At 34.6% G+C, this 26,031-nt stretch overlaps 1 protein-coding gene across 1 annotated transcript in view; it reads right to left on the reverse strand.

Moving 5' to 3' along the window:
• The window catches only part of EDIL3 (EGF like and discoidin domains 3), a 230,013-nt gene that overhangs the window by 99,950 nt on the left and 104,032 nt on the right, over positions 1-26,031 (reverse strand). Inside the window, exon 3 of the mRNA XM_060690628.2 lies at positions 2,064-2,192. Within this exon, the coding sequence (XP_060546611.1) occupies positions 2,064-2,192 (129 nt within the window). The remainder of the gene's footprint in view (positions 1-2,063; positions 2,193-26,031) is intronic.

A 26,031-nucleotide genomic window follows, 5' to 3' on the forward strand; every position in this document is an offset into this window, starting at 1 on the left:
CCTTCAGTTTGTTAGCTAGACACATTGAGTTCACTCAATCATTCATCATATGCTTTTAGATCCCTTATTTATTATTGTTGCTGTTATTTGCACTCTTTCTAGAGTCTCAAAATATTTTTTGTATTGTGCTAACCAAAGTGATCCCAGTAGATAAAGTATAGATTCACCAGTGCAGTGTAAAGCAGTACAATCACTTCACACTATCTTGAAACTATCCTTTTATTGATGCAACTTAGGACATTAGCTTTTTTTGCAGTTGCAGCATCCTACTGGATTATACTTAAATGGTGATCTACTGGAATCTCTAGATTCCTCTCACAGTTACTACTGCTGTGCCAGTATTCTATATTTGTGCATTTGGTTTTTTTCCCTTAAATGTAGGACCTTACATTTCTCAGTACTGAATTACATTTTGTTGAATAAGGCCCAACATTCAAATCTGTTAAGATACTTTTGAATCTTGAGTCTGTTTTCTAAAGTGTTAATTATTCTCCCCCAGGTTGGTGTTATCTGTAACTTTGATGAAGTTTCCCTTCTATCGCTTCATCTAGATCAGGGGTGTCAAACTCGCATCGTCATGGTGGTGTCACGTGATGTATCGGGACTTTTTCCCCCTTTGCTAAACCAGGTGGGGCGGAGCCAGCACGTGACACATCCGGCCCATGGGCCGTGAGTTTGACAGCCCTGATCTAGATAATTTATGAAAATGTTGAAGAGTATTGGCCCAAAACAGAACAATGTTGAAGAGTATTGGGCCAAACAGAACCATTGCATATTTCCCTCTAGATAAATGTAGTTCCATTGAGGACTACCCACTGAGCATGGTTGGCTAGCCAGTTGCAAATCCATCTGTTGGTGGTATTCCCTATCCTACATTATTCTATCTTATCAAGAAATAGGCAGAAGTCACTTTCATCAAATGACATGATCAGTTGTTGACAAACTCACGCTGGCTTCTAGTAATTGTTTTGCTCACAAATGCACTGTTTCATTATCTTTTTCAGGATTTTTCCTAGATATTGATGTCAGGCTGCTTGGTCTGTAATTCCCTGAATCCTCCTCCCCCTCCATTTTTTTTGTAGATTGGAGACACATCAACCTTTTCCCTCTGATATTTCCCTGATGCTCCAGAAGCTTTAAATATTTTGTTCAATAATTTCAAGTTCACATCTGTCAGTTCCTTCAGAACCCTGGGATATAATCCATCTGATCCTGGTGATTTGAACTTGTCTAGAATGGATAGGTGTTTTCTTACAGCTTTCTCGCCTAATTTTGACTTGCATTCTGATTCTGTCTCCTAGGGTGCTGCTCTTGATAGGTTGGACAATTGTTTTTCTTTTTGCGTGAAGACAGATGCAAAGAATTCCTTTGTTTGATTCCAGAGTAAGGAGAAAAAGTAAAATAAAATTCTTCAACTCATAATTTACTTTTCCTGACTGGCTGTAATAAATTTTAGGTAGAAATGATGCTGTGCATTTAACTAATGGTAGAAAAATCCAGAACATCTATTAAAAAAGCCCTCGGGAAAGACTTCCTATTGAATTAAATAACATGGCTAACAGCACCTGTCTTGGGTTAGTTTTAAAATGAGCAGAAATAGAGAATATAGGAAACCTATTAGCATAAATATCTACTTTTTAACAAGCCCTTTTATCTTCAGCCATCATTAGCTGAATGAACTGCTGACAACATCAAGATAAAGCCTTGAAATTGGAGATTGCAATATCCCATTTTCTGATAGAAAGAAAGAAAGACACAGAGAGAAAGAAAGAAAGAGAGAGAGAGAAAAAGAAAGAAAAAGAGAAAGAAAGAATCCTATCTTTATTTTATGGAAAAGACTCAAGCATGAAGATTCCTACTGAAATTGCAATAAAAATAGAAAGAAATTGCAAATAATCTTGTGGAACTGTCCAGTAAAAATTCTGATGCTCAGACATATCCACAGTTACAGCCAAACAGATCTGCTGAGTCAAACACATACAGTAATTAGATAACTATGCAGAATAGCAGTTCTAGATATTTCTTCATCAAGCAGGAAAGGTAAATACCATTTTAAAACTTACTGTGCTGGCAGTGTATTCCATTAAATCCAGCTTGACATTTGCAGATGTAGCCTATGAACGTGTCTCCTCTGTAGGCTTCACTGATTTCACATGTTCCACCATTATGGCAGGGATTAGGGAGACATGGCCCTGAAAGAATGTTTTAAAAACATAAATGAAATACTGAAAAACCCTCTTGTAAATCTAATTCACTCATACACTAATAAGCTTTTCAGATAAATTGATCAATGTTCTGTGTCACATTTTTGTTGATATATTTTTCAACTATCCCAGTATATTTGATTTTTTTTTAACCAAAGAAGAACATTTTCACAGATAGAAAACAGGCCTCTGGCACTTACTTTATCTGAAAAGCATTTGAGAAATTCCACTTTTTTTAGATCAGGAAGTGGGAGTGGCCACTTTCAAGGCTGGAAAATTCCCCAGTGCCCAGGATGAAATTCATAGAAACCTATTTTATCAAAATGTAATTTTTCATATAACATTGCTACTGCTGAAAGGATTCACCCCATAATATATCATTCCCGAAGGCCTGTTTGAAATAGCCAGATTTTGATGGCTTTACTTAATCTTGCAGTTAGATGAAGCCAAAATTCTGGCTATAACCAAAGGATTGGTTATAGTCAGGATTCTGACTATATACTAAAGGATATAGTATAAACATACCCAACTGAATTAGATAAAGAACAGAATAGGAAATCCATGGGCTTTAAGCTAAGTATGCTTCTGTTATAGGTTTAGATTAAGCACTGTTTACCAAAACAAATTATTCTACCTGTGACATAACTGAAGGTTAAAGACATCCATTCTACTGTGAGAAGTAAAAAAAAAAAAAAAAAGCTAATGAAAATTTTGGAATGGCTGATGAAGGTTGGGAACAGATGATGAGGGATCTGTATTAACATATGTTAACATAATATAATTAAAGTAATTAACAGGGATAGGTAAGCTATGTCTCTTTAGATGTTGCCTAATAATAATACACAACATGCATTGGAGTATCATCAATGGTAGGAGATGCTGGGACATATAATTTGAAAAATCTAGAATGCTACAATATACATATCTTGGTAATCAACAGAACGCCAAGGCAGGAAAGAGATACTGATCTAGATTTTTGTTGTTATTGTTGTTAGTTGTGAAATCCTGTCTGACCCATCGCGACCCCATGGACAACGTTCCTCCAGGCCTTCCTGTCCTCTACCATCCTCTGGAGTCCATTTAAACTCATGCCTACTGCTTCAGTGACTCCATCCAGACATCTCATTCTCTTTCGTCCCGTTCTTCTTTTGCCCTCAATTTTTCCCAGTATTAGATTCTTTCTAGAATTTTAGAATGTAAGTAAATAAATATGCTTCAAACTTGGCAACTTTAAGATATGTTCCATGCTGGCTAAGGAATTCTGAGAGTTAAATTCAACACATCTTAATGTTGCTTAGTTTGAAAAACATTGAATTAAATAGATCTTAGCCCTATTCAAGAATTATTTTAAGAAAAGCTAAACAGCCCCTTCTCTTTTCAAGTAAGTAAATAATGTAAGGGAAGGGATCACTACATTTCAAGCTTAATTGTCCACATTGATGAATTTCTCTCTAGGCAGGTTTGTTTCCTCTTGAATAAAAAAAAAGAAAAAAAAAGAATGACCTCTTCCAAGGCTAAAGTTTTGAAAAAAAAAGAATTAGGAAAATTCACACTGAAGGGATTGATAAACAAAGGAAGAACATAAAAAAATATAGTTGTTTCCTCTGTATCATAAAGCTACATTGAACTGGCCACTTAATTTGAGGCTTATCTAACTTGTGTGGTTTTTCACGACCAAAACACAGCAATAATGCATTAATCTAATTCTCCATATTCTTCAAAGTTCAAAGCCAATGCGTAATTAAATTTCTTTTTATTTTTAAAAAAATGAGATTTAAAACAAAGTTATGATCAGTATAAATTTCAAAGGGATGAACACTGAACAATTGCACTATATTTTTTAAATAACTGCTGCACAATCCAGTGTGGAATTAGTAAGTAATTGATGCAGCAGTACCACCTGGCAATTGTGTAACTAAGCGTATTTCCCACTCTATTACATGAAGTGTAAATCGCTAGAGGCAGCACAGAATTTGACATCTGTGATTTCTTTATTTTCTGAAAAGCATCTACATGCTATTGAGTTAAATTCTAAGGAATCCCCTTTTTTAATGTGCAACCAAATAAGCAAGCATTGGTTCCCTGTATAAAGAAAAAAAGCTCCAGGAGATTCAGAAACTTTTACTCTGCTAATTGAATCAGGACTACATGGCTCTATAGAAGGATGACTTATTCTGTTTTATCATCTATAGTAAACTTTCTATAAATATGGTCAAATTCTTCAACTTGCTCTATTTCTGCCTGCCTGCCTGCCTGCCTGCCTTTCCATCTGTCTGTCTGTCTGTCTGTCTGTCTGTCTACAGTAACTATCTACCTATCTGTAATTATCTCTATTTTTTCCAAGCACTATTGCCTTCATATTTCATTAATTTTCAGATCTCTATCCCTCTAGTCAGCACTTGCAATAAATTATTCAGATAATCAGCAAATAAGGCAATGTTTTCTGCATACAAAAGTATGTCTTCATTCATATCTATAACCACCTTACTTCTAATGTCACCAGAGCACTGGATGCATATTTATTTATAAATATATTGAGTAACCAAAGGAATATTGCATGACTCTCATCTGTGCATTTCTTTCATCATCTATTGCTCTTATTGCTCTTATTATATTCAGTAACCGTTCATGAAAAATATTCCATATTTAATCCTATTCTCTTTACAATCTTCTTCTTTATCAAAATTTCCTCATGCCTAAAGGAGGACAGTGACTTACAGTCTTCGGGTTTCTAACCTTAACCACTATGCCAAACTTGTGTTAAATATTTTCACATTTCCCCAGTTATTCTTAATGATAAATCATGACTTTAGCTGGAATATTTTGGCAATCAATAGTTTTAGATATTTACAAAGTGATTGCATGCTTGAAAACATATGAAAGGAACCCTCAATAACACCCTTTATTTATTTATTTATTTATTTATTTATTTATTTATTTATTTATTTAGTCATTCATTCAATTTCTATGGCTACCGATCTCAACCAATGACTCTGGGTGGCTTATAACTATGTTCTCTGTTTAGAAAATTAAGCCTTATTCTCTGAAAAATCAGAAGTTTTTTTTAAGATTTATTTAAAATCTCTAATTGTTATAAATATTTCTTACCAGTTTATTGTTAAGTAAAATGACTGGAATGTTCAAGAATTGTGCATTTTTCATAATCTAAAATGGTTTGCAATTTTCTTTATTAAAAAGACTATTGACACTTTAAGTGCATTGATTCAGAATTCAACATTGTTAAAATTCATTGTCAAAGAAACATATAAAGTATAGAAATATCATGTTTCCCTTATTTTTCAGCCCCAAAATAAGCACCAGGTCTTATTTTGGGGGGATGTCTTACCAGTTTACCTTAGGACCACCACAGCCAGGCCTCCCATGCCCCGATACCTGCTGCGTTGCTGCCCAAATTATTCCGTAGCCACTTGTGGCCAGACTCTGCATGACTCATCATACCGAGGGTGCTGCTCGCAGCATGACACTGCAAGGCTTGTCATGCCAATGCTGCCATTTGACGAGCCTTGCCGTGTTCTGTGGCGAGTGGTGGCATCGTCGTGATGTGCCACATGGTATCCAGTTGTGAGTGGCTGAAAGCAGCTGCAGAAGAAGTTGGGCAGTAGCATGACAAGTGTCAGGGCTTAGGAGGCCTGACTGCAGCAGTCCTAAGGTAGGCAGGTGCAGGGCGCATGGGGCAGCTACCCTGCCCTAGCTTAATTTTTAGGCCTGCGCCTCACCCCACCTTCTACAACCAGATAGTGGACGGGGCTTAACTAGGACTTATTTTTGGGTAGGACTTATAATTAGACACAGGCCTGAAAATCAGGCTAAGGCTTGTTTTCGGAGTAGGTCATATTTTCAGGGAAATACAGTATATATAAATATGGAAAGAAATCATACATCTAATCTTGCGTGAAGGTTTGTAAATCATCTAAACAGGAATAGGTCACATTTAAATATTATTAAAAGGTAAAAATGGCATTGCAGAAACAGGAAAAAGATGTAGCATTTGCATTATATCTGCAATTTTTATATCATTAAGTTAAAATTAAAAGGAACTGCTTCTCCACTGTACACATTGCTAGATAATGCTTGGATATAGATCAATGAAGAAAATGAGTTAGCATGAAAGGACAGGACTATTAGCTGCTGCTACAGATTAATCAAAAGGCTATCTTACCTGTATATTAAATTCCAAATGAACCTCTCTCTTTAAATATAAAACAATATATCTACATTTATATTATAAGTGAATATTCATTTATAGTTTTCCACATGCTAGTTCCCAATATATCAATAGCAATAGCACTTAGATTTACAGCCCTCTCTAAGAGGTTTACAGAGTCAGCATATTGCCCCCAACGATCTGGGTCCTCATTTTACTAACCTCAGAAGGATGGAAGGCTGAGTTAACTGAGCCGGTGAGAATCAAAATGCTGGCAGCCTGCAATATTGCAGTCTAACCACTGAGCCACCACGGCTCAGGATATAGGATTTACCATCATTTTTATGAACAATCCCCTCCCCATCCTCCTGGGATATTATATTTAAATTTAAAAGGAACATCCATTCTAGGCCTTTTCAGTAGTAGTAGCCCCCATACCTTAAATATATGGTCCCTGAAGGTATACTGGGATCCAACCATTCTTGCAATCTGAAAGGGCCTGACAACCATTTTATCCAAATGCTTTCTGGGCTTTTAGTTTGATTGTTGCCCACCAGCTGTATTAGTGCTGATTGTATTATTATGCTACATTTTAATGAATCTGATTAGTTTTCATTTTTGCAATAGAACCAGAGTCTATTTTGATTGGCAAAATCTACAAGCCAGATAGAACTAATAAATAATTGTTTTATTAGCATCATGCTTCTGTAATTCTAACCTGTATGTTTCTATAGATGGCATTGCCCTAATATAGTAGATATTTTTTTTCCTAACTCATGGGTAGCTTGTCAATCTTCCAGATTTGTGGGGGTGGGGGTGGGGGAGAGCATTTTAGGGGAAATTAGGAATTGTGAAAGGCAAATTACTTTAGAAATGTATATATCATGGAAAATTTTGTTGAGAAAGGCAATAAAAATATTCAAACTGTTTTTAAAACTATGCCTTGCCATGAAAAACCAAATGAAATCAAACTTACAGGTTTGTTTATTCCTTAGATTTAAGGTTCTTTTTTATTAGAACGTAACAAATGATAAATTCCATCAGGAAACTCCTCTTCAGATTTCTTTTTTCGAGGCCCAAGGCTTGCTTGCAAATAAATTAGCATTAACAATAATCTCACCCTATGAGAGACAGCTTTTCTTTTTCATTAAATTCTTGTTTTAATAGGATAATCTGAAAATATTTTGTATTAGATATTCCTATACTCTATAGATTCTTACATGCTTAACAGGCTTTTGAGAGCCTGTCAGTCATTCCTTTTATCTCCCTTTTATCTTTTTAAATCATTTTAATATTGTTGTATTTATTCTCACCGTGTTCTTTTGTCATTGCCTATTTATTGTTTTATTATTTTACTTCTGTTTACAAACATTTTCATTTTTTTCCTTTTGATTAATAAGGAAGATGCAAAGGTAATGCAAAGATGCAAATTAAAAAAACTATAATTAATTAAACTAATTAAAGCTGCCTAGAGTAGCTAGATGAGATAGGCGGCAAATAAATTTAACAAACAAACAAATAGACAAATAAATAAATGAATATACACCAGGAATGCACCACAATTGTGGGTCTCACTTGGCCTTTAAATAGCAAATCAGGATCACACCTTAAAAAGGACAAAATGTAAGGTTGATTGAAATTATTTATGAGTTTTGTTATGTACTGTAGCACCTTATGTACTGTATATATTCATCTTCTGTCCTATTAAAAATTACAATTTTTGTGGCAACTTTGGGAGACACTGTTGGGAATGTAGTATATGCAGTGAGCTGCACATACTGTAGATTAGGGTTTTTAGGACGAGTACTTTAATACACATCATTGAATTTCTTGTCCTAATATAATAAAAAAAACCCATCTGTTTATAAGTTACTTTATAATTATTTTGATGTATAATATCAGCTTTGACCATGAATTAGTAATTTCTGTATGATTATAGAAATGTAACATGTAGAGTTTGGCCAGTAGTGATCTTCCATTGTAGGAGACACTATGCATAATAAATATAACAAGTATTAGTTAAAATATAGAAACATGCCACCATGATTTTATTTTAATTGATATTATTAATTAAGTACTGTGAAAGTTTTGCAAGTATTCTCATAGTTTTAGTTTAAATCACATTGGGCTTCAGGTTCTTCTTTTAAAAAAATCAATAATTTAGTAGCACTTTTGTACATAATCTTTAAGTAGCTTCTAACACAAAAGGGAACAACAACCTTTGATCAATATTAATGAGCAATAGAAATCAACAGTATGCTTTCCAGGCATTTTAATCCACGTTTATATAAGTAATGTCAACAAGATTAATTGCACTGTAAAAGTAATAGATCTATACAGTCTGCATCTCCTTTGAGTTCTGCTCTCAGTACAGCTCCACTGATAATAGCTAGAGAATAATAAGTGCTAGGAGGCCTCAGATGTGCATGAGGCTGAAATTCAATTGAAATTCCATTCTGTACTGAAAGATACTAATAATACAATAAAAAAAATACTCGGTCTGAATTTTTGGAACCTCTGAATGAAATATATATGGTTTTTAGGCAAATGAATCAAATGCCTCTTTTCTCTGTGGGCTACAGAAAAGATTTCAAGGCAGGAACTGTTACTTCTCAGCTTTGGTGACATACACAATGAACTCAGTTTCCATAAATATGTGGGCACCAGGGAATAGGCAACTCTGAATTGAAGTTTAAATATTTCCAAATGTGTCAAACAGTTTGGACTTAAAATACAAAGACTGTCAGGTATGGTGCAAAAAAACTAGTTTTTCTTTAGGTAAAATGTAAACACTGTCAAAAGAAATAAATAATAGGAACCAACCAGCAACACTACAGAGGAAGTTCCATGGTGTAGCTTGATATTTGATGAAATAAATCTCAGTGAATAAACAAACAAAAATGCACAGGTATCTCTTATAGTTTAGTTATCCATGACACTATTCTTTCTTTTAAAATTCTCTATCTACTTTAGCATATAAATTCAGAATAACTTCTTATACATTATTACACCCATGGGCATTTCCTTATATGTTCTTAACGTAAGATTTAAATCTGCTCTGAAAAAAGTAATTCTATTAGCATACCACTAAGCACAAGCTAACATCATTCAAAACCAGTAGGGTTTTTTTCTTTCTTTGTCTGTCCTTATATGTTGTGTCAATTATCTAATTTTTGTGTACAAGACCATCAATAATTAAAAGTACCCTTGAACTTGGAATCTGTGTATGTTTGCAACTCTGCATGATTTAATTTGATCAAATAGGATCAAATTAAATCAAATTTTCTTGTTCTTTCTGACAAGAAAAGGGTGCATGTAAGTTTCAAGAATGGTTTACAAGGCAACAATTAGCAATGTAATAGACAACTCTCAACATAATAGTTTTTCAAAAACTTAACAGGACAAAATCCTCTGTCACTCCATTGGACTTAACCATTATTTTCTCAACACACAAGACATTGGGAAGAGGAAGGGAAACCTGTAGGAATTGCATATGCTAATCTTGACCTAGATCAAATCAGGGAGGATTTACATTTTTCCTGAAACCAGTTACCATATTTTTTGGTGTATAAGATGCATTTCCCCCCACCCCAAAAGTGGATGGAAATGTTTGTGCATCTTATACAGTGAATGTTGATGAAGCCCTGCCCACCCACTGGTCCCCACCCTTTGGCCTCTGCCTCCCAGCAATTTGCCTCCTTGCAGCAAACAGCAAACATCCTGGTCAGCTTCATCACAGCCTGATTTAGCACGAGCATCTTATTGGTGGTTGGATCTGCCTCCTGGAATACCACCTATCAGCGGTTCCAGGCTATGGGGATCACCACCACCCATTGCCACCATTGTCGCCCATCGCCACTGCCATTTGTCTGCGTGCCCCATTTTTGGCCTCCATGCATTTCATTTTGGGCCTCTGTGCACCCATTTTCGGCCTTGTTCCAGGTGGTGGGGATTGCTGGTGTTGCCTATCCCTGCCACCTGGAATGAGCAGAAAATGGGGCGGCGGAGGCTGAAAACGGGACATGCAGAGGCCAAAAATGGGATATGCAGAGGCAGCAATACATGGCAGCAGCGATGGGTTGCGATGGTGGTGATGGGTGGTGGTGATCCCCGCAGCCTAGAACTGCTGATAGGTGGTATTCCGGGAGGCAGATCCAACCACCAATCAGCTGCTCGTGCTAAATCAGGCTGTGCTGAAGCTGACTAGGCTATTTGCTGTTTGCTGCAAGGAGGCAAATTGCTGGGACGCAGAGGCAGATTTTTTTTCTTGTTTTTCTCCCCAAAAGCTAGGTGCATTTTATAGTCTAGACTGTCTTATAGACCAAAAAATATGGTAAGTAGTAATATCATTGTAGAAAATAGCTTATAGTAAATAAGACTGAACTTGCAAAGTTGCTACAGTAACTTGTAGAGTTGCTTTGTGAATGAGAGGTATAGTCTCTAAATTTGGCATATATAAATAAATAGAATAAATAAAATTTAGCAATGTTTTTTAACTCAAGATGTAATGCGGCCATAAAGATTAGCAGACAATAGAAAGTTCCATGAACGAAAGCTCCTCTAATTCTATCGAAATGGCTAACAATCATCACACTCGATGGTACTGAATCACCTAGCTTAACCTTCATTGGACTAGAAACCTCCAAGGTCCCTTCCATCCCTGTGATTCTATAAACTATGTGTTATGTGAAGATGTATTATAAGACTGCGATCTCCCCCATATTCTGTTTCAATGGATAAAATTATAAAAGTTTGAGCAAAAATATTTTATATATTCATCTAGCATCTGCCCCTTTACTCAACTCTAAAAAGCCCCAAATGTCTTATTTCATAGTTTGGACTAGTATGTTGCTCCAGGAAATGCTTCATACAAAGTATATTTACAAATGTGATGTAATGAATCAATTCCGTACTAGACCGTAGGCCTTCAAAGGGGTGAAGGAGCCCATTTCTTGGTTAATGGCTGTTTGACAATTTCATCATTGCTGTGTGTTTTAAGTTATGCTTATGTTTTGATTTTTATCTGCTTTTAATATTGTTAGACACTCAGAGTCATTTCTTTGAGGTGGGCAGCTGTATAAATGGATTAAATAAATTAATTAAATGATTTCTATTATGAAAGTTCGGATTAGGAGAAATTGGAGACAAGTAGAATTTATCATTTATCATTTCTTGCTTCCAAATGTTTCCTTCTTTCTATATTAGTAGATAAATTAAAGTGTGAAACCTATAAGATTACCTTACAATATGTTGTTCTGTATCATATCTATGACAAAACTAAGAACCCTAGAATCCTTGATTAGTTTTCATCCATTGCTTCTTGTTCTGCTTTCAGGTGCTTTAGAGAATAAGTTGAACCTCTATTCTTTCTGGCAGCCCTTTAGATATTGAAAGACTGCTATCACATCATCCCTAGTCCTTCTTTCATTAAACTAGACATACCCAATTCCTGCAACCAAGATGTTTTATCTTCATCCTAATCGTCTTTATTGCTCTTCTCTGCACTCTAAAGACTTCAAACCAGCAGTATTTTTCAAGGTCACATGAAATCTAAAAACTTGAACTCCTTTAATGATGAGTAGAGAGAGATTGTATTTTCAGGCAAGCAAAGTAGAAAACACTTCTGAATCATTTTTGAAGCAGATACAGCTCCAGTACACAATTTCCAAGGTTTCTGTTTTCTAGTCACTGAGCCTTAATTAAATAAATTGAACATACTTAAATTTATCATTGTACTTAGTGACATTTTATGTTACTGAAGTCCTGATTTTGACTTCAATATGGTTTCAGTGTGGTTCTAATGGTATTAAAAAAAAATCTTGGAAAGTTTCTTGGAAAAATGCAGACTGAATCTTGTAGTGTGCTTTCAGAATCTCTAAAACTGTAAGTCTTAGAAATGGAAATCTGATTGGGATTATCTTTTGAATAAAAGGAATCAGATTCATGTTAAAATAGGCACCAATAATTCAAGTTGTTGTGATTTGTTAGATCATAGACAAAACATTTTCTTCAGAAGCTGATTGTGATGTATCCTCTTCCCCACAATAACACAAAATCCTCTAAAAAAAAACCAAAAAGATCCATAGGAGAGATTTGCTTTGTTTAGAAAGAGTTCTTCAGGTTGGAAACATTTAACCGGATTGATAGTGAATTTCAGAATGTGAAAAATCTCTGTTCCAGAATATACCTTGCAATGTGAATTCTCAGGAAACAGCTTTGTTGCTTAAAATAAAATGCAGTATCAAATTGCTACAGAGGCTGTCTGCTCTGCTATCGGCTCTCTATTAATCCTGGTTAGCCATGTTATCTGCTTAGTGACACAATAATGAGTCTGAATTACAGTACTATGGCACAATTAATTTTCCTTAATGAAGTTGTCTATGCAGAGCTTCAAATTGATGCTATTTTCAGTAATAGGTAATAAATCTGTGATCTTTTATTTGTTGTAAAAGGTTGAACACCTCCTCTTCATCTATAACACGTAGAGTGAGAAAATTTGTACAAAAAGTATGCTTCATGAAATCATAACTAAGAATGAAAATATAACACTAATAGTTTAAGCCCTCAGTTTTCTTGTAACTTGCCACATTTAAAGTACACACGAGATCATAAAATTTTTATTGCTATGCACATATTTTCCTCGCAAAAACAATAATATACCTTTTACATGCAATTTCTCAAACATATAAATTTATAGATGCATTTATGTCTTTTTTTTTAATTTTTAAAATTTTTATTAATTTAAGAAACCACATAATACATTTATAAATGCAAGTAAAACAATTTACAACAAACATCATCTTTATAACATCTACCTATAATATCTGAATTGTTACAATATCAATATCCTATATTCTTCAATATACAATATTTCTCTCACCTTATATAATGATGCATTTATGTCTTTTTGTACTCAGTTTACGACAGTGTTTTTCACACTTTACTTTAAGATGTGTGAACCAACCATGTTGGCTGGGGAATTCTGGGAGTCAAAGTCCACTCATCTTAAAGTTGCCAAGTTTGAAAAACACTGATTTACTAATGTACAACTTGGAAAAGGAAATGATCTCATGGAGAAAAACTGATGTGGTCCATCCTTTGATCATAGCTTCAAAATGCTATCAATCTGACATTGTGATACTGCTTAGGAAGGATGATACCTATTACATTGTTAGGCTATTATTGACAGAGGGCTTATTTGTTATTTCCTTGGAAGGATGTTGCTGTAAGATCTTCTTTCTCCCATCACCAACTCCAAATTATGCCTGTGCTAATGGCAAATTTTAAGAGAATAACAAAGTTTATTGGAAGGGATCTTGGAGGTCTTCTAGTCCAACCTCTTGCCCAAGCAGGAAACCCTATACTGTTTCAGACAAATAGCTGTCCAATCTCCTCTTGAAAACCTTAAGTGATGAAGCACCCTCAACTTCTGGAGTCAAGCTGTTCCACTGATTAATTGTTATGTCAATAAGTTTCTTCTTAATTCTAGGTTGGTTGTCTCCTTGATTAGTTTCCATACATTATTTCTTGCTCTGTCTCTTTTGTGATAATTCAGGCCGGGTACTCCTGCCATGTATCCTGTCCTGCCCATATCTCAGCAACACAATTATAATGGGCAATATTCCTAAACTACATTGTCAGTACAGTAATTATCAAATCAGTAGTTCTACACTACAGCCACCCTGGGGTAAACTTCTTTATTAGTCAACCAGATGATGCCAGTGAAGTCATACTGTTGTGGGTAAAATCACATCAAACAAAGAACTAATTGGATTCATAAAACAAGATGGTTCCCAAGGAAAGGGAGACATATATTTAAAGAATAAAAGGGCTGTGCTATAATATTCATACAATATAAATAAAGACAAAATTCAATATTTTGTAGATTTGAGTTTTCTAATTTTTCATATTTTATATGTATCAATCATGACTAAATTTCCAAAGCAGTGGATATCCTGTCCTCTACTATTAACAGATTGGTATTTTTAAAAGGTAGTATATTGACAAGGTATGATTGCAGCGTTTTTATATTCATTATAAAGAAATATAACTGACCCAGACTTGACTTTGTGTTGGTTAAATGGTTATCATGTTTTATGCATTCAATAAAGTATGTTGATTTCCATGATTAAAGTGTCCTTATATGGCTACATCAAAAGAAAGGATATATTTATAAAAGGCTGCAATTGTTCTGTACCTTTTTTATTTAAATGAACTGTGATTACAGAGAAATGGAAAACAGCATAGAAGTGTTCAACCCATGATTTTGCATTTCAGCTAAAGAACTGGGAAGGTATTTGCTGATGACAAGCTGTTTAAGGCTCATGGTCATGCATTGTCACTTTGTAATTGAAAAGAAACAAAATTGATAAAGACTTCCTTTTAGTCTCACTTGTACTGAAAATGGCAGATTAAATTCACAGTTAAACTTGATATTCTTTGCAACATTTTGTAACCGATACTCTACGTACTGTAGTTTGACTTCAAAAGGTATTAGATGTTAAATAGTGTTATCTGGCAGTGCATGTGGTTTGTCATGTGGTTTAAGCACTATCTAATTATTTGTGCTTCCCACTAACCTGTTAGTTCCTTTATACCAGCTTTGTTTCCTCCTCGTTTTTCCTTTAATGTTTCTATAGTAGTTTCTGTAGCTGAATATTTGCTTAATTAATACAGACTGCTATGATATGACTTGTTTCCATTATGGTTTGTTGCACAATGTAATGTTTCACAAAAGTCAAACCATAACCCTAGATTATAATCCACACTGCCAAGAATCATGTCACACTAATCCTGAATCAAGCAACGTGGATCATAGAGCGAAAAGTATGAATCTAGTTATGTAGTTGAGCAGGATTTGAATCAAGGAAAGTGTAATGTATAGGCAATGTAGACAAATTCCTTATATGTATAATCACATTTGCTCAAATAAAGTATTCAATTCAATTCAATATTTCTTCTATGTTATTTTATACTTTAGAAAAATGATTGACACAGGATAAGTAGGCCATTGCTATCATATAGTGCTATCACAATGCTGCCTTTCTGCCATATTTTTTCTGACTTGGTTTTATGTTCCTTCTGTCTCTATGAACATATGGTTCATGGCCAAATGTTTTCTACCCAACAGAGGCCCTATATTTAATCTTTCATTTGAATCAAATTGCTTCCCACTTCCTGTGCAGCTGCTAAAAATCTGCTGATTGATCTTACATGGATCCTGCTGTACTTGTTACAGGAATATGTAACTTATTTTCAATGGACTTTGATTCCTTTATAACTTTTTAAGTGAGAAAGCTATATATATATATTAGGGAACGCTTATTCACATTCTTGCGCCATCTCCACTTCTTTCTTTTTAAATGATGGCATATTTGAATACTGGGTAGAGGAAATTCAGTGTTAAACCAGAATTCATTGTTTCTTGGATGAGTATGGTGGGACTATTTTTATCTGAGGAGGGTTTGCAGGACCGAGACAAAATAAAGAATGTTGCCACTCCTCAAAATGGTTCAGAACTCTTCTTGGCTTTGATACATACTATAATTGTTTCACCCCGGACTATCCATTGTCATGCAATTAACTTGAAAACACACACAAAGCAAAATGGTGGGAATAGATCCCACACAACAATTTAACATCTCCCTTTTTAGAGGTGGGGTGGTATGGTAGCTCAATGTTTAAGACTCTGAGCTTGTCAGGTAGAAAGTCAGTAGCCCAAATTCAAGACCCAAGCTCCACATGATAGGGTGACTCCCCATTCTCACCCCAGCTCCAGCCAATCTAGCAATTTGAAAGTATGCAAATGTGAGTAGATAAATAGGTACCACTTTGGTAGAAAAGTAACAGCATTCCATGATGTCATGCTGGCCACATGACCATGAAATGTCCTCAGACAATGCTGGCTCAATGGCCTTGAAATGGAAATGAGTCCCTATAGTCAGCTGATGGCTAGTGGATTAAATCCACATGGATTCCTTTACCTTACTTTTTAGAGATACTATCAGGGCAGTATTCTAATAGACTAGTTTTGATGGCTTGCTCTATCATGTGTGATACTGTGGCAATAAAACTTGTACAAAAATCCCTTGCTGCCAAATATGAAAAGACCCACCACAATGTCACTTTCTCATTTCAAGTAATTTTGTAGAACTTTTAATAAAGCTGAATTCTCAAATCTCAGGTGGATCCGATAGGACATTTGGTAAAAGTAATAGACTTTAGCATCAACATTGCATGAATTATAAGCATCAAAATATTTGCAAAAATATATAAGGACTTGGTACTCTATTTCAATTTGGGCATTTTCAAGTATATTCTTGTATACTACTAAAACTGTCATTGGGTTTATCTCTTTGTCTCCTCCTCCTCCTTTGCTTTAACCAAAAAAGTGCTTTATATTGCAATGTATTCTACCTAAGGCCCACTAAGTCAAAGAATATGCAAAAAATGCAGAGTTCATTATGTCTGTGGAATTGAAATTTACATTATGTTTGGTATACTTTTATTTGCAAAGTTGTGGCTATTGCAGCATCTCTGTTGTTACATTACCACGATTTCTGATTCTTTATTATTTAAAGAAAATTCAAAAAAATGTTTTCTTCTTGCCTTGCAAACATTTTCTCCCCATTTCGAATACCAGTGACTCTTTGGATATAACTCTATATCCAGAGCTATAGATAATCTTACTGGTGTTGGATACATCATTCCTAAACATTTTTTTTTCATGGCACAGAATAGGGGGACCATCCTGTTATTTCTAATAGATAAATACAGATAATGTGAATCCTTGCTTGTTCTCTACTTTTCTCTTACTTGTGCCTGACTTGTATCTTGTTTGCCAGTGCTTAACTGTTTTTTAATGTCTGCTGGTGTTTAATATATGAATGCCAAGCTATATTTTTGCTAGCTGAATTGAGGGGTGCATGTGTTTGTTCTAATCTACATAGAGGGATTGAATGGGAGTGTCAATCTAAATGGGTGTAAACTAAACTGGCAATTATGTACAGTAATTTCCCCATAATTGGAAAATTAGATAGGAAGATCAGATTTCCATTTCTGACAACTCTATGTCTAAAAAAAGAGCAGTTTTACTATGCCATTCTTATCTATTATTTCATTTGAATAGCTGTCTTTAGATTACAAATAGGGTGCTAAACTGTTCCTTCCCACCAAGAGATTATTTTGCCCACAGACATTTGCAATTTGTTCTTACATCTAGTCTATAATACCAAGATGAATTGGAATTTCAGTCAACCTTAAATGTATAGAATTCACTTTTTGATTGGGACATTTGCTTGGAATTCCAGATTGATAAAGAGCTTCACATGAGCCTTTGTACCCTAGCTGTAGGAATGCACCAGCTAGACAATATCTAAGAATATTTTTTGTAGGCTTTTCCTTTGAAACCCTTTCTTGCCTATCTAGTGATTTCCAGGCTTACCGTGACATTTGGTCAATATGGTCGCATGTAGGTTGAGTAATGAAGCATTTTAATGAGTTCATCTTGGAACAAAAATTTCCCTACTATCGTGCATATTTAATATTTAAATATCTCTATTATCATCTCTTTCTGATGTTAAGAGTTATGATTACATTGTGCTCATATATTTTTTAAGCATTTCTTTATTAATGCATAATCTTCTTTTGTTATTTTTTTGTCTCTCTATTTCTCTTTTTACCACAAAATACAATGGATTATCCCATTAGGTTTTTCAATTTCTTCTTCCGAACAGGTTGTAAAATCCCTTAAGGCTTGCAATTATCTTACCTCCCTGATATCAAATAAATCCTCTCTCTTCCTCAATAATACAGTACCTTATTTCCAAAACCACTCTCATGAAAGTTTAGCATCAAACAAAACATTGGGATGTAATAATGACAACTACTTCATTGAATCTCCAACTGTGAATTCGTTTAGGTAGGAAGCTCAGTAATTGCATGTTTACATAACCCTACATTTTTCTAAACTGCTTCTGTTCTCTCTCTCTCTCATTCTCCCTCCTCCCTCTCTCTCACACACATTTTCATAGTACATTTTTCCTGATTTGTCATGTCTCCTCTGTATTTTTGTCTCTTTACAATCCGTTTTGTCTCTTTGAAAGATTCTTCAATTAAACATATCAATGATCTTAATGATCAACACCTTAACTGTGTATATACCTGATAATTGTGACTATGAATATAGTATTTTGCACTAAAAATCAGTTGTGTGCAGGAAGTATTTCAGGTGTCACGCAGCTTTCAGCCTTTGCAGAAGTTTTTCCACAACACATGAGCTTAAAGATGTTATTCTTATAGACATGTCAGCAGTCCGTCAGCATACTTGTCAATATGATTTCTGTCAAAGGTGTTGCAGACCTGAAATAATTGTATTTTCTGCAGTTGGGAATACAGACTGATGGGGTTTCCAAATACAACTAAGCTTCTATCCTGACCTAATAGTATGTGTATGAAAAGCTTTACTAGGAGCCAAATGCTGAGGAAATGCTATCGACAGTGCATATGCCTACCATCTCACATCTCCATTTGGCCTTACACAAATTGAGGGAAATAGGTCTGTCAGGTTTCTGTGATAAATGCATAGAATACATATCTGGTTAAAGAAGCTAGCAAAGCACCTCAGTTATGCATGTGCATGTATGCACATGGGAATTAAATTAAGGTATTGGCTCATAGTTGTCCTCCAGACTGCTGTTTCAACTAGCTATCCAAGAATGTTTCAAAATTTGTCAATTTTTCATCACACTCATTTTAATGAAAAATGAGAACAGTGCCGTGAATTTCTGTCCATGAAATGCATTATTGCGAAAAAAATGGAAAGATTTATCCATAGAATAAAAGACAGGTTTAAACACTAAGTAGGTTGCACTCTCAGCATTTTAGCTGGTTGCTGAGTGGGCAGATGTTTTAATAAAATAATTGGTCTGTCTTAAAGGAGTAGTGGTCTCATTCAAGGATAAATATACTTGTTTTTCCAAATATTATAATGCTGTCTTTGTGGCTTCGGTTTCGGTATATAGTAAAACATGAAAAAAACCCACCATCAATAAACAAAAGGATAGTTATTTTAACAAAAGACATTAAAATGCACAGTTCAAATAATAAAAGATGTTATTGACTAATAAGTGAGGAACCTTTTAGGACATTTGCAATGTTTTTGGTGGAATAGGCATTTTCCCGGTATTAGAAGCAAGGAGAGAAATATGGGATAGTGATAGTGTAATTGGTTTAGAAATTGTATTCGGCACAGGTAAGTCTCTACATGAGAAATTTGAAGCTTTCAAATGATCAGTGCAATAATGAAAAAGTTAGGCTGAATAAAGGACAATGTCAGACTTTTCATCTCTTTCTTTTCAGTTCATTTACTACCAAACAAAAGAAAAGGCAATATGGATACAGAGAGATATACAATGTATTATGGCAGCAGTAGAAAGTCTCTTAAACATCCATCATTTTCCAAGCAAGAATATAACCACTATTATATTCTCCAAGATTCCAAAGACTTCACTAAAACTCTAGGGAGAGAAAGAGTTAGAAAAGAGCACTGAGAAATATTACTTCAATATTTCTTCCTGGAATGAGGTAGATATAATAATAAAAAAAATCACGGTGAATAGAAACTAGATCTATTGGTCACAAAACTGTATTACCTTCTTTTCCCTCTGGAGTTTCTTATATGGAAAGCTTTGACAGAAATTGTCCTGGATGACCAGAAGTCTACAGACTGTGAAAATTTTCCTTCAGAGTCAAACTTTGATTCAAGCATCTTCCCAACATTTCCAAATAAGCTTGATTCATATCTGAATTTTGATTTGGTAAAATCTTATGCATAATCTTACCACAAAAATTCAGAGTATTTGTTTTGCTCCTATTCCTCTATTTTTATGTTTCCCTTTGCAATGTTTTATTTTCTGAGATTTTTTAAAAAATGATCATTATTTTAACTGCATGTGCTAACACATAAAGTAGAGAAATACAGAAGCAAACAGGATGAACATAGATACTAAAACCTGTATAATATTTCTAACTCCTTATCATCAATATTTATGAATTTATTTTTCTCTTCACAAAATCCATCAGGTACTTTCGATTTTTAAACTGTTCACCAATTTCTTTTGCTACTCTCAGTTAACATGAATTGATCATCAGTAGTGATTTACTATCTTAATTTCAAAGATATGTTTCTGAATGTTTAGAAGTGACCATCTTTAGCTACTTATAAACCAATTCTGAGGATCTCATCAACTCCATTGACATTCTCAGTCTTCTCCTTTCTTTCAACATATTCACTCTTGCTCTATATATTTGTTTTGTATTTTGAACATCAATCATTGTGAACTTAAATTCATTCTAAGGACAAAATCACCTAAACATACTTTTTTTCTGAAAGGTCACTCACTTTTGGTATAAGTCCATATTTATTTATTACCTATTAATTCTTGAACCTAACCATTCTCTTCTTGTTTTACAACACAAGTAGTCCTCACTTAGTCATCACAATAGGGAATGGAAATTCTCTCTCTAAGAGATGCATTCCTAAACTGACACATCATATGACAGCACTTACATTAGTTCTGGCCATGGTCTTTAACTGAATCATTTACAGACATTAGGTCTGATGTCAAATGACCAGGATTTGCCCAGTGGTGAAACGTAAAATTTGTTACTACTGGTTCTGTGGGCGTAGCTTGGTGGTGGTGGTGGTAATGTGACTGGGTGGGTGTGGCCAAGTTTTTTTTTCTTTTCTTTTAAAAGCAGAGGCTTTTAAAAGCATTTTTTTCTGCAACCTCTTCGGTGAAGAGGTTGCAGAAAAAAATGCTCTTAAAAGCCTCTGACGATCAGGCAACTCAGCTGGGATTGCCAGAGGCTTTTAAAAGCATTTTTTTTCTACAACCTCTTTGGCCGAAGAGCCGCACTCGGAGGCTTTTTTTTTTTTTTACTTTTAAAGGCATTTTTTCCACCGAAGAGGTTGTAGAAAAAATGCTTTAAAAATAAAAAAAACAGCCTCTGAAGATAACGCGGCTCAGCTGGGCATGGGGGGGGGACAGGAATTTTTGCTACTGGTTCTCCGAACCACCCGCCGCCTTCGCTACTGGATTGGGTCCTGGTCCAAACCGGGAGCATTTCACCCCTGGAATTGCCATTCCCATGGAATTGCATGAGGGAATTGAGCTCTAAATGACCAAATTGTGATCACGTGACCATGGGGATGCTGCAGTGGCTGTAGCTGCAAGGAGCAGTTGTAAATATCCTTTTCAGTACTGTTGTAACTTTAAATAGTCGCTGAACAAGTGGTCAGTAGGTGAGAACTATGTTAAATAAAGCATTCAGCTTACTTTTTTTGTGTGCTCCTTAACTCTCATGTCTCTGTAACAAAGTGGGCAGAGGCATATTCATACATAACTATGTTGATATCTTTTGACATTTCTCAACTAAACCTAACCCTAACCCCTACTGGCAGAAGCCAAAGTTGATTGTTTGGGACATCAACTACCCACCGCACCTCATACAAAGCTCTAACTGTAAGAAAGGAATATACAGGAGTTACTATATTAAAGGGGGAAACTCATTTGTATTGAAGTGGAATATTGTCAGTGACAAAAGAGACTAACCTTAATAACCAGAAGCACAAGGAAAGGGTGGAATCCATTTGGTTCTATTTTAATATTTCTTCTTCCACCTTGAAATAGTTTATTTCATTTAGCTTTAATCTCTCTTTTGTCACTGACAACATAAAATAATGCCTTGAAGCCATGTTAGCTTATACTTGTGTTGCATAGAAATCATTGCTAAACTGATAACAGTTTAAAAAGTGCATGGTTCTGATTGATTCCCAATGTTAAGAACCTTTAGATTTTTTAAAATGTCATTTTTTTTCTTTTCCTGCATGAATTAAAAGTAGGTATTAATTATATCTTCTTCATAATTGCTAGATACAATTTTCTTACTCATATATTTCAATCAAAATAGAATAGACTGGAAGGGACCTTGGAGGTCTTCTAGTTCAGCCCCTGCTCAAGCAGGAGGCTCTATACCAGTGACTGCCCAGTCACTTCTTAAAAAGCCTCCACTGATGAAGCACCTAGAACTTCTAAAGGCAAGCTGTTCCACTGGTTAATTATCCTCACTGTTAGGAAGTTTCTCCTTAATTCCAGGTTGTTTTTCTCCTTAATTAGTTTCCATCCATTGTTTCTTGTCCTGCCCTCTGATGCAATTTAATTTCAGGTAAGATGTTTGAGCCTTGCTAAGTGCGCATGTAATATATAATATACAGGAACATTTATTTCATTTTCATGTGGTAAGCTTCAACCTCTTCAGACCTGCCAGTCATATATTTCTCAATCCCCTTCTCTACTTATTAGATTCCAGGCACATATTGAAGGCATTGTGCAAAAGCAAAGGGTATTTTCAAGGTGTGATAATATCTGCTCCTGCATTTGGTGGAGCTAGATAAGCAAGCTAATGTAATTAAGAAAATGCTCCAAAGAACAGTCTGCATCATAACAATGTTACTTTTGTAATAACTTTGTTACTACAAAACAAAGAGAACATTTTTATAAATGGTTAGATAAAAAGATATGGAAACGAAGTATGGTAGAGATCTTTATAATACAAGAATTGTAGAATGATATAAAATGTAATATAAAGATGTATTAGTATTGGATTGATTTAGGATGATGAAATGAATGGTACAATACAAATTAACTCAAATTTTAGAATATTTTGTATGAAATGAGGGAAGAAATAGCCATAGTCAAATAAATGATTAATCAGGATAATAATGCATAGATATGAATTAGATTGATAATACACGAAATTAGGTAAACTGTAAGACATGAATAGGGTGAAGATGGACAAACGACTTGTAACAAACCGACACACTGTTTGTATTTGTAATTGAAGATGGTTTTATGTTTTTATGTTTGTTTAAAAATTAAAAAAAAATCCAAAGAAACAAAACAAAAAACAAAGAGAACATTTGGACTGAAGTGACAACCTGGTTGTAAAAGTCACTAATTCAGGAGCAGATTTGACAAGGACTCTTTCTCCCTTTCATCTCGCTGAATTTTATAGAAATAAATGTAACCATTTTTTTTCTCTCTTTGGTTGGACTGCCATGGTAGTGCCATTAGCAGCACATCAGAATTACAGAAACTCAAACTGAATTTGGAAATTTATGCAAGACCACAAAAGGCACAAAGTGGGATTAGGTATTTCTACAGCTTTATGAAAGTTTGTTCCAAATTAGTAAGTAAATAGCTAAATAAAGCATTTACTTTATTAAGTCCGAGAAAATCCCAAAGTAGGAGAATCCAAAGTGAATTAATCAATAGTCTAGTCACCAGAACAAGGAAAATAAGTCTCTATAGCTGACTGAGTGAATAAAAACTGATGCTCAGGCGAACGGGGGGGGGGGGGTGCCTGAAAAAAATTAAAGACACATACACTCAGTTTCTGACTGCTAGACTGTTGAATAACCCTCGCTTTGGATTCTCCAAGCAGCGTGCTGGAGAAGAATAGTATACTAATTAAAATTTGCAGGATTGTTTAATATCAATAAGAGTAGTTCTGATTCATGCACTTTCAGAAAGCAATAAAAAGATTTGGCATAGAACTCTGATATTAAAGCAGCTTTTTAAATATTCATTACAGTCACTGTATTTTAAAAATTGGTACTTTTGTTCAACAATTAAACAACTGTGTTCTCTAAATAATTGGTGTACAGATTATCTATTCTATGAAAACTCTAAGAGTTTAAATGTCAGTACAATCTGGCAAATAAATATAAAGACTACTTTAGAAGAACATTAAAGCCCTTTACTTTCAAAATAATAACATCTAGTTGTATTTCAGAGCAAAAAGAAGCAGTAGAGCTAAACATTTCCTAAAAATTCAAATAACATTCTATGATATAATTAACATGCTGAGCCAACTGCCTTCCCTGGATGCAAATTTTTATGTTTGCTTTTTTGTATTTAGATGCAAACTAATTTGACAGCAACAGTGATTTGCCACAAACTTCCACTTAAAAATTTCCATGGGATCCAAGAATATCCAAAGTAGCATCATCTTTAACAATTTAAAAGGGCAACTCTCATCTGTCATGCTCCAGATTACCCTGTAATGGCATTTCAGGAATTGAAAACTAAATATAACGCAGGGATTTAAGATGGTCACCAATGACCATGAGCCAAATATGGGACCAAGGACCAAACAGCCATGTAAAATATTGAGTGTTGATGGTGGACTTGTAAATCACAGATTAACATGCGTTTACTCTAAGAACAATTATACTAGGCAAATATAGAGATGCATATGGAATGTATGGTTGTTTTTGTCATATTTAATCAGGTATTTTAACAATTTGTAAAAATGTTATATAGGAAAGACCCAGATCCAGGAAGACTAAGAAAATAATTAACATTCTTTTCCGTTTTTAGTGCTGGGTCATTCATAGTCAAATAAAATTACTTTTGAAGGTAAATATAAATTATGAAGGTTGAAGACACCATTATTACACTAGTATTTTGACAGGACTGGGGAGTTTAGGTATGTATGGTAGGACAAAATTCCATAAGGTGTATACAGTACGTATATCAGGTAATGTGATTCAGGTAGTTAGATCTCACAAGCACGATACAAAAAGACACATTTGTAGCATTCCATATAGCAAATAGCTATATTAAAACACTACTACAGAGTAGAACATTACATTATATATCATGTTCACCCAGTTATAGCACAGTTTTCTTGTAAATTAAGACTGGAACATATAGAAAAGACTGCCTTCAAATCACATGCATGATTTTTGTTAGCTAAAAAAACAATTAATATATAAACACAAATGTTCTAGTATTTAATAATAATATTTGTTGAAAATATGAGTAACTAATGGATTTGACATCCCATCATGTAATTTGTGCAAACGTTGCAACATTTTCTTATACTCTCAACTGCAGATACTCTTGTTGGGTGCTCAATAGTTCATGGAAACAATCTTATGATGTATAATGGAGGTGCTCAGGTGAGAAATTGGTTGTGTAGGTTTACATTTATGAATGTGTTTACATCTGCCAAAGTAAAACTGTAGATGAAGAAAGCATTTTTGTTTTCAACATTCTTCTTAATCTGACAATTTATCTTCATTTCTTCTTTAATGTGAAAAAAAGAACACCTGTGTTTATCAGCTGGGGCCAATTTTGCTTCCCGTTTTTCTCTCTTTATTCTATTAAAAATTGATAATTAACTTTCACATGCTGAAAAAGAAATTTCAATGTTAATTATTGAAGAAGTCTTTTTCAAACAGAAGGCAGAGCAGGTTGATAAGAAAAGCATCAGCATAAAATATAGGTGCAAACTGATTACAGTATTTTTGGGTATCACTATTGTGTGTATAGGACTATATGCAAGAGACATCAATAATGGGGAGAAAGATAGAATATAATACAGAAAAATAGATATTTTGAAAGTTTATTTGAATAAGTTCTAACCCTACTTCCTAGATGGAATCACAACTTTTGGAATTCCAATTCAGGATCATCAAACAAAGAACAGTGGGGAATACTATTATTCTGCTGCAGCAAAGAATACTACTATCGGGTATTCTCTTGATGATAGAAGTGTTTCTCAGATTGAGAAGTTTACTAGGCATTTCTTAAA

This window comes from Pantherophis guttatus, chromosome 2 (assembly GCF_059756535.1).
Source record: "Pantherophis guttatus breed Tessera chromosome 2, ASM5975653v1, whole genome shotgun sequence".
NCBI lineage: Eukaryota > Metazoa > Chordata > Lepidosauria > Squamata > Colubridae > Pantherophis > Pantherophis guttatus.